The sequence below is a fragment of the Aegilops tauschii genome, chromosome 5 (assembly GCF_002575655.3).
Source record: "Aegilops tauschii subsp. strangulata cultivar AL8/78 chromosome 5, Aet v6.0, whole genome shotgun sequence".
In the NCBI taxonomy this organism is placed as follows: domain Eukaryota; kingdom Viridiplantae; phylum Streptophyta; class Magnoliopsida; order Poales; family Poaceae; genus Aegilops; species Aegilops tauschii.
In genome coordinates, this window is record NC_053039.3 from 258,603,108 (window position 1) to 258,615,100 (window position 11,993).

At 45.9% G+C, this 11,993-nt stretch overlaps 3 protein-coding genes across 8 annotated transcripts; 1 reads left to right on the forward strand and 2 right to left on the reverse strand.

Annotated features, from left to right (window-relative positions):
* Positions 1-622: 622 nt before the first annotated feature.
* Positions 623-4,525, reverse strand: LOC109769590 (protein DETOXIFICATION 44, chloroplastic). 5 transcript variants are annotated; one of them, XM_020328321.4, is made up of 12 exons: positions 4,115-4,525; positions 3,582-3,728; positions 3,344-3,504; positions 2,830-2,965; positions 2,494-2,590; positions 2,272-2,372; positions 1,976-2,139; positions 1,820-1,891; positions 1,597-1,713; positions 1,405-1,500; positions 1,182-1,303; positions 623-1,089 (listed from the first exon to the last, which is right to left on the reverse strand). In XM_020328321.4, the coding sequence occupies exons 1-12, from the start codon at positions 4,494-4,496 to the stop codon at positions 1,023-1,025; spliced, it is 1,662 nt and encodes a 553-aa protein (XP_020183910.1). In that variant the 5' UTR covers positions 4,497-4,525; the 3' UTR covers positions 623-1,022. The 5 variants fall into 5 exon arrangements, with proteins under 5 accessions (XP_020183910.1, XP_020183912.1, XP_045084793.1 ...); XM_020328323.4 differs by having other exon boundaries at positions 3,344-3,483; positions 4,115-4,496; XM_045228858.2 differs by having other exon boundaries at positions 2,494-2,530; positions 4,115-4,496.
* Positions 4,526-4,595: 70 nt separating this feature from the next.
* LOC109769591 (uncharacterized) lies at positions 4,596-5,822 on the forward strand. 2 transcript variants are annotated; one of them, XM_020328324.2, is made up of 3 exons: positions 4,596-4,725; positions 4,833-4,946; positions 5,375-5,822. In XM_020328324.2, the coding sequence occupies exons 2-3, from the start codon at positions 4,856-4,858 to the stop codon at positions 5,491-5,493; spliced, it is 210 nt and encodes a 69-aa protein (XP_020183913.1). In that variant the 5' UTR covers positions 4,596-4,725; positions 4,833-4,855; the 3' UTR covers positions 5,494-5,822. The 2 variants fall into 2 exon arrangements, with proteins under 2 accessions (XP_020183913.1, XP_020183914.1); XM_020328325.2 differs by having other exon boundaries at positions 4,836-4,946.
* Positions 5,823-6,186: 364 nt separating this feature from the next.
* LOC109769589 (protein NUCLEAR FUSION DEFECTIVE 4) lies at positions 6,187-11,786 on the reverse strand. Its single transcript, XM_020328320.4, has 3 exons — positions 10,982-11,786; positions 7,096-7,976; positions 6,187-7,002 (listed from the first exon to the last, which is right to left on the reverse strand). Exons 1-3 carry the CDS (start codon positions 11,333-11,335, stop codon positions 6,504-6,506), a joined length of 1,734 nt encoding a protein of 577 aa, XP_020183909.1. The 5' UTR covers positions 11,336-11,786; the 3' UTR covers positions 6,187-6,503.
* Positions 11,787-11,993: the final 207 nt, after the last annotated feature.

Sequence of the window (11,993 nt, forward strand, 5' to 3'; positions counted from 1 at the left end):
ATGAAAAAATACTTTATTTGTGGATTATGAAAAATTCTACCTAGGTATGCAATTTTTTTGAGATGGGCCTAAGAAAACGAATCAGATGAGAGTATTTTCCTTTATAGTATATGTACAAAACAAAGCAAAACTGTAATGTTTTTCTGGATTACTTTTCTGAGACAATTTAACACATATAACTTTCAAGTTTCTGATCTAAATATTTAAAAACAACAATACATTTCTTGGACAGGAAAGAATACATCTTTACAAGATCAATTATTTGAATTGATTCTAGATGCTGCTCGGTGTATCAGACAATTCAAGGAAGATGGAGGTGTTTTTACAAAATAAATTTAAGCGGGTGGTGAGCAATCGAAGCTCAGTCCCAGGCACTGATAGCAGATTGATATGATCCAAGGTGAGAGGACCATCATCACCAAGTGGTTTCTTTAGAGGAATAAAGGAAACATGCCCCCCCCCCCCCCCCCCCCCCCCCCCCCGCCCCCAAAAGGCTAAAGCTTTGAGCTAATACATGAAGTAAGAAACAACCTATTTACACAAAAGAGAAAGCCAAAATGAGCATAAAAGAGCGCACAACATAGCTCATTTACAGTAGAAGTTGCAATACTCCATGCACATGTTGGGCTAGCAAACTATATTTTTCTTGCACATGGTGTACAAAACAGCTAAAACCAACTTTTTGTAGCACTTGTAATAATGGCTACAACCAAGTGGAGAATGCTTCCACGGTTACACATCATCTACGTAAGAACTACATTTCACAGGATTCATAATTATCTAGGGTATATCTGAAGGTGTACAAAACAGCCAAATCAACTACCTGTAGCATTTGCAACAAATGCCACAACAAAGTAAGAGGTGCTTCTACGGCTACAACTTTAGTGACAACGCCTTGGCAGTAAATGAAGTTTGCAACTTCCACGGGATCTGTACATGTATTTGCCAAGTAACTGCATAAGAAAACCAAGATATGTCTTATTTTTCTATCTTTTCATCTTCTCATCATATTATCTAGGGTATCACATTTTGTCGCGTAAGTCAGTCTCTGACAAGATCGAGTTCCAGGGTCCACCTTTGCTCCCCAACCTGCACACCAGAAAATTACCTGAAGTCATCAAGGTAGTTTCCATTCCAACTTCCATGAGAAGGGCAATGAAAACCTATATAGTCTACACTACCTCCACAACCCAGCAACTGCTCGCAGACTCATAAAAAGAATGAGACCGGCCCAGACGCCACCAAGACCAAATTCAGGAGCGGCAACAAGTAGGAAAGCCGATGATATGGCTCCTGCAAAGAACTGAGCAAACCAGATACTTAAATATTGTTAGTTATTTTGCAGCTCAGTTAGTATTAACAGCAAGACGGGGAATAGAGTGCAAACAGAGATCCAGTTCAGACCATGGAGTAGGCAGCATATGCAAAGTCAGATACACCATAGTAGAGCCCATCAACCACAAAAGCAACAGCGTTTATTGGCTGGGAGATGGCGACGAACTGCAAGATTTAATATCGGAGCAGTGAGTATCATGGCATCAAAACTTCACTTGTCACATTATGTGTTTATTTCAACAGTCCTAAATATCTCATTACCCAGACACCAGATTTGGCAATACCCAGAACTGCTGGATCGTCTGTGAACAGCGAGGAGAAAGACCCAAACCCAAAAAACAAGATTATAGCGAGTGCCGTACCAGTCACCCCTCCAATCTGCATAACAGAATATGTGAACAAACATTTTACACCTGGAGGTAAGGGAAAAAGAGAACCTCAGCAGCATTAATGAACTTCTTTTCCCATGAAATGTATATCTAACCTGCAGAACTCTGTAGAGAACCATGCGCGCCTGCTTGTAATTTCTTTTCGTATATTCAGTTGCAAGCAGAGCCTGCATTGTTTTATGGATATTTTAAGAACACATACGAAGCTAACAGGGTAGAAATGAAATGCCCCGCTGTATAAATGTACATACCTGTCCAGCAAGAGCTAATGCATCATTGAGTAAAGAGATTGTTAACCATACTTGCAAGCATAACTGATGGCCAGCCATTGGAACAGGCCCTTCCCTTGCAGCAAGAGATGTTGACAGTGTCATGGTGAGGAGCACTGCTATGGTCCTACCGATCAGCAGTCCACCTGCAAAACAGTTAACAATTTGACGTGTTTAAGAGAACAACTACTACCGAGGTCACATCACATCCATGGATAAGGTAGGCAAAACCAATATTCTTAAGTCCTTGGAAATAAACTACATAAATATCTTCCAACCTGATTTCAGGTAGCGTATCATTCCACCACCAATGATCTTTCCTGAGAAGATTACTACTTTACTATTCAACTTCCAAAGGAGGATGCAAGCTATCACGTACCTGACAGCAGGCAAATTTTTTGCAGATAATTAGAGCCCCATGGATGCAGATGACTAAAAGTAAGAGCTGGAGGACACCAATGAGGAAAGTACATTAGATTTTCATGATAGCTTTAACATACTCAGATGTTACAGTCGCCAACGCAGCACCTCTTACTCCTAAACCAAGCGGAAAGACAAATATGGCATCAAGTATTGCATTTACTAGGTTACCAACACCTGCATGCAAAACATCCAAATCAAGAAATAATATCTCATGTACATCTTCATCGAAAAAATATATCTCATGTACATATTGCACCAGGACCCTCTCCCACTGTTTCGGGGTAAAAATAATATCTGAAGTGCATATAGGCATATGTGTTCCTAAGACTTGCTTGTTACAGATACTCAAAATGATAAAAAATACACATGATTAAATTTATGCAATTTAGCGACAAGAAATTGCAATGTCTTACCAATAGCGTACAAAGGTGTCTTTGTATCCATCAACCCACGAAATGCACCCTGTGCTGCAAGTGCTACTATGATAGGTGGAGCACCATATGCCCTAAAAGTAAGAAATTGCTCGGCTGGTATACGCACTGGGGAATCCTGTTTATGTAACAAAGAACAACTTATACTCAAGAGTAATCTGACATAAGAACAAACATGATAAAAATACTTGGCTTGAAATGACTACAACCGAATCAAAGCTTGTGTTCCAGGGGCGATTTAGTTATAGACTACAGTTAATTCAAGAGATGAGAAAGCATGATTGACCACTAAATATGATCATATTCTAACTCACTTTTCCAGGTAGTATAATTGCTTATTTGCTTCAATCTCATCCTAACTTGGTTCATTTGTCAGGAACACAAAAAAGGCATTTATCTGAACATTAGCAGCTAAGCACATAACAAATTGAGCGCCAAAACATAGATATAATAAATGTTTAAGCCTGGTGACTGTCGATAAAGTAGTCCTACATACCACTGGTATACCGATGAAATCCATCAATGTTCCAGATCCAAAAATAAGTGCCACAGTTTCCATCAACCCAATACCAGAAGCTAGAGCCAAAGATGTCGTGACTGCCGGAAGAAACTTCCTTTCTTCTGTCAACTTATTATCTGGGAATCTTCGAAATTCATCTTTTAAGTGAGATAATTAGTGTAACACAAAATATGGGAATAATTTCCACAAATCTTGGAGCTCTTTATTAGCTTACTTTCTCCTGTTCCTCTATAACTATCATCTACTGCTTGCTGCTCAGCAACAAAAGATGTAGTCACGTTAAGCAGTGGAACATTAAATAACTTCGACACCAAATTGAAGATCGAAATCGATACACCCACGGCAGCAAGTTCGGTTGAACCTGATGATAGAGTAAAACTTGATCAAGAGATCAACAAACTTTCAGTTCAAAATGTAAATTTAGAAAACCAATAGATTTAGTTATTCATGAGATAGCTAAGTATACAGATTACTAGTATTTGAAAAATGGTAATCCTACATTCGAGAAACTTCTGCAGATTGACTACACATGAATGCCAAAGGCTCGGAATTTCTAGCACAAAATCTTTGGTTTCTGGGTTGCAATGCTGCAAAACAATACTAGTGTAGCATAATTTGGTTGTGAATATTGTTGGTTAAGTTGCTCAAACTCAAACACCATCTTAACATGGATGACGGATCGGCCTTGTACCATAGTCCGGAGGCATCCGGCGTGTGTGCAGGATGGCAAGAAAGAACCCATATTACCTATATGGCCGACGAAGGCGGTGTCGACGAGCGCAGCGATGGGGTCGGCGGCGAGCGCGAGCACAGCGGGCGCGGCGATGCTCAGGATATCCATCCCAACCGTGTCAAGCCTGAGCCATCCCGGCAGCGTACCAGTCGCAGTCATAGCTTCCTCCTCCTCCTTCCTTTCAGGGTCTGACTCCCGGGAAGCGTCCTCGTCGTCGTCGACCACGCCCTTGACTGTCGGCTTCGCGCGGCATCGCGGAGTGCGCCGCCGAGGAGAGGCAGAAGTGCGGCAGGGGCAGGGGCGGCCGGAAGGCATGTGGACATGGTGGACCCTTCGATGCGGGGCCAGGGTGAGCGCCGCGGCGGCCCTCGTCGGCGCCGGCGAGGTCGCCGCCATGAGTCTGCGCGCGCGCGCGAGCCGAGCGTGTGGGTGGGAGTACGGCACGTGGGTTCAGTCTTCAGTGGCAGAGAGATTTGCCGGTTTTGTTGGGCCTTTGGGGCTTGGGCCGTAACAACCCGCTACCTCTTCTTCGACCTCGCCTCGGTCCGTCAGCTCGTGCCACGATCCTCCTCCTCCTCCGCCGCCGCCTCCTCGCTCCGGCGACCGCTCCTCTGACTCCTGACAGGTACCGGCTATCTCTCCGCCGACCGCTCCTCTGAACCCTGATAGGTGCCGGCGATCTCTCCCCTTTCATTCAATTGATGTACGGCTGATCGGACTTTGTGGATGCAGCAGCTTGTGGTCAGCAGTGCCGTATGAGGTTCGCGGGGTGGTACCTGAAGATCGCCGTCGGCGGCGCGGCCATAGGCGCCGCCATGGAGCTTTTCATGATCCACACCGGCTTCTGTGAGTCCCTCCATCCTCCATTCAACATCCAACCGTTTGTAATCAGCTGGTTGAAATCGTTAGGGTAGATGCACTCTAGACAAATTTCATCTCTGCGCGTGTCAAGTCTCCTCAAAATTGTACACCTAGCTCTAGCGTTAAGTTGTCAGTTGTTGCTGTGAAATCCATGGGGCCTCTAGACATCATTAACCAAGCATCCCAGCATCCCCTCCTGAAGTAATTAAACTGGATTGGTGAGGAAATCTTCCATCAGTAACATCACAAACTTCTACTCCCTCCGTCCGAAAAAGCTTGTCCCTCAATTCGGACGGAGGGAGTACTTTTTAGGTGCCCATAGAAATTTACATTGTACCGTGTCATTCATTTTGTCAAGTTCTTTGGCTTGTTTGGTGCATAATAGCGTTAATGATGCTTTCTGTTTACTACAGATGAGAAGGTAACGGTACTGGAGTCTGAAAAACGAGCTTGGGAGAGCAGTCCAGAAGCACAAGCCATGAGAGAAGCCTTGAATCCATGGCACAAGCGCGATGAACAAGAGAAAAAATAGGCAACGATAGGCTCATCGGTTGTCCTTTCAAGTAATTGCATTCCCATCCTTCCATTGTATTCTAACCCCTTGAACAAGGTAGTAGGGACGTGGCATTTTTGTAGTTGCAACCTGTCTCTCTGGGGTTGCTGGATGATAGCTTCCAGCAATGTTCTAAAAGAGTTATGCCCATATCATATCCATATGCCTTCTTCCTAACAAGGATTCTTTTACTGTTTCCACGCATATGCGTCCATGTTGAATAAACTCAGTATCTGCTATGTTTAGCAATACAACAAAGAATTTTAGACTTGCAGAGGTCAAACCAATCTATGTCTTCCATTCATTGAGTGAGGACTGTCTTTTCTGTGAGTTGATGCTAAATTTTGTGATCAAAGATATCTGGGGTACCCCAGCTTGCCCCATTAATTCAAATTATAGACGTTTATTTCTCATGGTATATTGTTTAGATTTTTTTGTCTTGTTTGCTGTGTCATGTAGGTAAAGAACTGAAATAAACTACTTTCTTACTCCCTCCGTTCGTAAATATAAGATGTTCTAATTTTTTTCTGAATCGGATGTATATAGACACGTTTTAGTGTGTTTGATCACTTCATTTCAGTCCGTATATAGTCCATATTCAAATATCCAAAACGTGCTATATTTGTGAACAGAGGGAGTATTTCCCAAGCCTAGCATTTTAGACAGATCCAATTTCAACTCCACCATACTTGAAGTAGCAAACATGTACAAATTGATGAGTTCATGTGAGGTCAGAAAGAAGCATCAGTAGTAAGTTAAGGCAACCGCCTTGCGCCTTCGAGTTGACATTAGTGCCCTGTAAACAGAACAATGGTTCTAGCTTTTACAAAGGGCTGCTAATCTCATAATTTGCTGCCCCCTTGTTGAATCTCGTGATGGTAGTAATTACATGTATTGCATCTAACCCAGTCCACCCAGAACCGAACCAAAACTTGTACAAGCTTAGCCATGACTTCAGAACAGTGAGGAACAAACAAGGAGTTCCTTTCTCAACTCAAAACTTGGCTATGGTGCTTACAACTAGATTGACCAGCAGCAGTAGCATAAGCCTGTCTTGTTCTCAAGAATAGGGCTATGCTTGATACCAAGCCCAGCACTGTGATGCAGCCCCACACAAAGAATGTGTTTGAGTAGCACTTCGCACCCATGCACACTATCATGGTGTCAACCGTGCCAGTGAGGTTGTCCAGTACTGTACTCTTTAGGCCATTCGCATCATATACCAGGGCGGCAATCTGTCCGTAGAGGAGTGAGCCAAGAGGGATATTGGTGATGAGGATGTTGTGGTTCACACCGATGCTATTTGGTCCAAATAGCTCGGATGTCACGGACACTGCCGCAGCGAAGATGAAACCTGAGCTTAGGCCAATTAACGCCGTTCCTGCTATCAGAGTGTTTACATCGTGCAATTTCCACATTAAGAAGAAAGCCACTGGCATGGGCACCAACGCCACCGCAAGCCACCCTGTCCGAGCAAATGACACCCTCCTGCATGCAAATTGCATATATGGTATAGTTAGCTAGGATGCTAGTTGATGAGAGTTTAGTTATCTGTACGTATCTAGATTAAGACAGACATACCTGTGAAGGAAGTCAGGGAGTGCAGAGAGAAGGCGGCCAAAGAAGGAGCAAGAGGAGTAAACTGCAAGAAGCATTGTGAGCTGTGGTTGACATTGCAACGATTGCGCAATCTGCCCCAAGTTGTTGCTGTACACCAGCCCAACAGTGGCACCACAGAAGTACGCTGTGTAGTAGAGCCAAAAATCGACACACCGGATGAGCTTCTTTGCACTATGCTCCTCACCAAGAACCAACACACAGCCCTTGTCCAGTATCGTCCCACAGCAACAGCCCTTGGGCTGCCATTCCACTGTTTTATGCGCCATGCTTCCGTTGGTCTCTGTGTGGTCATCATGGTTGAGAAGGAGCGGCTTCTGTGGATCGTTGTGGTTGAATGTCAATTCAGTGTCAGGATCATGTGTGCCCACACTAGAACAACTCGAGGCGGCAGGGATGATGAGAGGAAGTGTGAGGAGGGCCATGGCGCCCATGAGGATGGCCCTTGCAGCAGAGCTGGTTGTGGTGACAGAACCGAAGGTCACTAAATATATGCCGGTGACAAATGCGATGGTGTAGAAGCAGAGGAAGACACGCCTGTCATGCTTTGGCACAGTGCGGAGGCTGCTGTGATCATGTGGGTGGCAGAGGAGGATCGCTGGGAGCGCAATGATGGAGGCGGCGAGGGGGAGGATGGCATTGAGGAGGAGGTAGACGGATGGTGAGTAAGGGGAGAGAGCGTTTGCGAAGAGGGTGTAGAAGGCAGCGCTGAGCCCGTTGAAGCTTATGGAGAGGGAGAGGGCCAGGGGGCGGTTGGCTGCGGAGAAGCTGCGTATGCAGACCACGAAGCAGACCGTGTTGAACCAGCAGATGCTGCACCCTGCTGCCAGGCAGATCAAGAACACCTGCAAACGATGCAACAACTGAGTCAGAATTGCTCGATCGTTTGATTAAGTTCAGCTCACAAACAGTTTGCCAGTCCAGGAAAGTCTTCAAGCAATGACCAGTCGAATGTAAGCTGCTATGGTTATTTTTGGGGGAATGCTATGTAGAGTAATATGCAATGCATGGGTACAGCAGGTCGAGTGACAATACTGATGCGCTTGTCCAAGCTGTGCCTGGAACTGGAAGTGAACATCTGATGTGAGTACTGCACAGTGATGACTAGTTAGCGACGCAATTGCTCAGGTAAACACTGTAGAAATAAAACCACGATAAGAATTATGGAACGGAGGGAGTAATAATCTGTTACTAAAAATTTGGCATCTTATTTGCTGTGTATCTTGCGTGTTATTTGCCTTGCTGGATATGGTGAAGAGAAGATAAGAAGCAGGTGGACGGTACTGTTCTGGGGATGCAACGCAACCTGCGTGTGCGATGCTGCTCCGATCTTCCGGTATCAGGTCTGGGCGATGCGGTTGTGAGTGACTTTTGCCGTGTGAGGTCCTTGTCTTGGCTGATCTAGACTTTTTGTTGTTGCTTTCTTGAGAATTTGGATCCTATAACTTCTTAGTGCGGGCATCGGATCTGGGAAAAAGCAGATTGACGTACCATTCTGCGGTCAACTATTGATGCTTTAACACCATCACACTCCCATGGATGTCATGTCACCCTCAGAATTGATACAGCACTCTGGGTTATTCCCAGTATTGAGTGCTCCCTCCTCCTAGGTATTGTTGGGTAAATATCTATACTTTCAACAAATATAAGTAAATACGTACTTCTGGATAACTAATCTAGTGACACCGATCATGTCACACACCAATAAATTGTTTGTCAAATCTTCGTCTAACGAAATAAAATAGCATGCTTTACATATTGAAATCGAGATAGTGGTACGGACGTGAACTTTTGCGGACATGGTGCCACAAGAGGATGGAATCTGGACAGTCCATCTGAGCTATGAGATTGGCACTTGATACTAGAGCGAATTTACCAAATGATACCATGGGTTAATTTGGCAAATTAATGGACCAGGCATCTTTTTTTCCTGCTTTGCTCGAGCGTGATAATCCCTTTCATAAACGAACCTGGGACATGAACATAAAGGACTGGTGTTGGAGGAGCAGGTGAGCTGAGTTCTAGCTAGCTATGCACATAAACAAAGCGCAAGAACTAAAGAAGCAGGATGATTGAGAGAGGAGTTGCGGGCTGGATAAGGGATGGTCTGCATGTTGCACTTTGGGAGCCTTGATGTCCTGCCAACCATTTTTGCAACAAAATTTGCAGCCCATCAAACGTATGGGGGCAGCCTGAAGGAGCTTCTGGTGGTTGGCTTTGCGCGCGGGGCACGCGTTATAAATATGCTGCCTCCTATCGTTAGTTCACATGGATTGACAGGAGCTATTCAATGTTTTGTTTCAAAAAAATATGCTTTGGTCAGCATTATCAATACAGGAAATATATTAACGTTGATGCGGTGTAGATAAATTGATATGTGCGGCCCTTGTACACAAACCGCACGAATCACGTGGCAACGGCCGGGGATGATACCATCCTAGCATGGCACCATTTGCACTCATGCATTTCGGGAGTAGTATGTCATATAGGAGTATTTGGTAAGGTGGAGGGCGTGGTGTAGAAGAATGGCAGGTGTGCGTGCTGGTAGGTTGGAAGAGAAGAGGAGACAAGCATCAAGTTAAGTTGGACGAAAAAGATGGAGGCAGGATGGGCATGACGACTTGGCATGCATGGATGCCATAACCTTTTCTTTGGGTTTTATCCATCGTTTTCTCTATCTCTATTTATTTTTGTCTTGTATAAATTATGGGTTTAGATGTGCTCTAGTTATTGTACATCTAAGTGACTTAACTAAACATAAAAGAAAAAGAATAAAGGATAAAGAAAATACTTACACGAATCTCCGCGTAAGAGCAATGACGTAGAATTTAGATGTGCAATACTTATGGCACATCTAAATGTACCTTAGCAAGTTACAGCTGTTGGTGGTGGTGGTGAGTTTCCTCCCCCACTTCACCGGTTCGTCCCAATCTCCCTCATCCATCTAGAACCAACCAAACCCCTCCATTTAAAAAAAAACATATATTGCAATACAATTGAGTTTCTTCTCTGGGGTGTTGCACGTGCATTGGCTGTTATATACTGATTATCTTTCTTTTTGGGTTCCGTAATAATTCACGGTTGCTATACTAGTCTTTTGGAAAAACAAAGAAGGGCAGCAGCATTCTGGTGGTTCAGTGAGTCACGCATGATTGATGCTTGCCCGGACGCCGTGTTGGTTAACAGGGAGTATTAAAATTACTACTTGGCATAATCTAGGTAGCTAGTCTAGAATGTCAACGATTCCTGTCACCTACATCGCCCTCCAACTTTGTCTGGCTAGCAGGCGGGCCCACATCTCAGCCACAAAGTCAAAGGGCAGGCAGTATACTCCGAAGAGTAAGCTCGGTACAAGTTGCTTGCAGTTGCAGACTTGCAGACGAGTGAAGTGGGAGTAATTCAGTTAGCAGCCACACAATCGCATGCCGCTGGTAGAGACGACAAATAAGCGAGAATGGCCGGCCGGGAAAGCCATCTGAGGCTGGCAAGCAAGAGTAGCAGCCGTAGGTCCTCAAAATAAACCTGCGGCCCCGGAGGATGGTCGACGGCAGCCACTCCCTTGGCTCCAGCCTTTCCCTCTGCATCCTTCCACCTCACGTGTGTGGCCGTGGATGGCCGACGGCGACGGGCGCGTACATCAGGCATCATGTACGATGGATGCCTTTGCCATAGATGTGCTGCTAGCGACGGCAGCAGCACCGGGGATCTGTTCTCCAATGGATGATGGCTACGTGTAACTTTTGTGACAGCGTATGGCATTCACTTAACCAACAAGGTAGATAGCTACATGCATGACGAATGAATGAGCATGGAGATACGTTAATGGAGATGAGGAGAGTAGGGGACGAACCGCGGGGTAGGGGAGGGTGGCGGCGAGCGTGGAGGAGGGGAGGAGGATGCCGTACTGGAGCGCGTAGGAGGCGAGGCCGAGCGCGGCGGACAGGAGCAGCACCGCCGGCAGCGGCATGTAGAGCAGCGCCAGCCCCGAGGACCAGCCGAAGGCCTTGCCGAGGTCGGAGGCGGTGGCCAGGTAGTTGAGCGACTGCTGGGAGACGCCCATGGAGGCCTTGAGCGCCGACGAGTAGGCCGAGAAGTCGAAGTTGGTCCCCGTCAGCGCCTGCACCCACACCGTCGCCACCAGCACCGCCCACCGCCGCCACTCGCCGTCATGGTTGCTGCTCCGGCGGCCGAAGCTGCTGTCCATCGAATCAACCGGCCGTTCCCTCTCTCCCCTCGACCTCGACGGATAGGGATAGGACAGGAGGATGCTTCTTCCTCCGTCCTTGGTCCTTCCTTCCTCTACTCTCCCGGCCTTTTCCCCTCTCGCTTCCTATATATACCCTGTGCCGTGCACACACAGGAGAGCGATTTATGTTCGTCCTCGCTTAGCTTAGCTAGCCCAGGCTGCTACGTTAATCAATGGTCAAATCACGGATGACTCCAGAAACAAAACAATTCGTGTCCCCCTCAATTCCTCTGTGTATACACGTAAGCAAACGCGAAACCGTGGGTGCTCTTGGCCCGGCTGCTCATGGACCATGGGGCTAATAATACTCGCTGATTGAAGATTCAGTTTTCCTTACTAACGTACTAATCATGCATACGTACTGCCTAGCGCATATGCAACCAGACCAAAAGGAAATCATGGAGCGGGCGTATATATTGAACTCCCTCCGTTTAGATTATTAGTGATCAATGATGTAAACATCCTTATATTTCTTTATAGAGGAAGTACTATGTATAGTACTATAAATCTGCCGACCTCTGTGACGCTCTACCATCCATCTTTGGCCCATCCCTGTGGGCGTGGCTCCATCTGGCTGGCCAGCGAGCGGTCGTGATGCGTGCATGTGTGTGGTCGT

What these genes read in the sequence shown, in the direction of transcription:
- LOC109769590 (XM_073500194.1), bottom strand. Translation starts at nt 4,496, where the DNA reads ATGGCGGCGACCTCGCCGGCGCCGACGAGGGCCGCCGCGGCGCTCACC. An exon ending in AATAAAGAGCTCCAAGATTT is followed by an intron (nt 3,484 to 3,554) that starts GTGGAAATTATT and finishes GAAGATTCCCAG; the next exon opens with ATAATAAGTTGACAGAAGAA. An exon ending in GCAGTTGCTGGGTTGTGGAG is followed by an intron (nt 1,090 to 1,181) that starts GTAGTGTAGACT and finishes TCTGGTGTGCAG; the next exon opens with GTTGGGGAGCAAAGGTGGAC.
- LOC109769591 (XM_020328324.2), top strand. Translation starts at nt 4,856, where the DNA reads ATGAGGTTCGCGGGGTGGTACCTGAAGATCGCCGTCGGCGGCGCGGCC. An exon ending in CATGATCCACACCGGCTTCT is followed by an intron (nt 4,947 to 5,374) that starts GTGAGTCCCTCC and finishes TGTTTACTACAG; the next exon opens with ATGAGAAGGTAACGGTACTG.
- LOC109769589 (XM_020328320.4), bottom strand. Translation starts at nt 11,335, where the DNA reads ATGGACAGCAGCTTCGGCCGCCGGAGCAGCAACCATGACGGCGAGTGG. An exon ending in CCACCCTCCCCTACCCCGCG is followed by an intron (nt 7,977 to 10,981) that starts GTTCGTCCCCTA and finishes CATCGTTTGCAG; the next exon opens with GTGTTCTTGATCTGCCTGGC. An exon ending in CTCCCTGACTTCCTTCACAG is followed by an intron (nt 7,003 to 7,095) that starts GTATGTCTGTCT and finishes ATTTGCATGCAG; the next exon opens with GAGGGTGTCATTTGCTCGGA.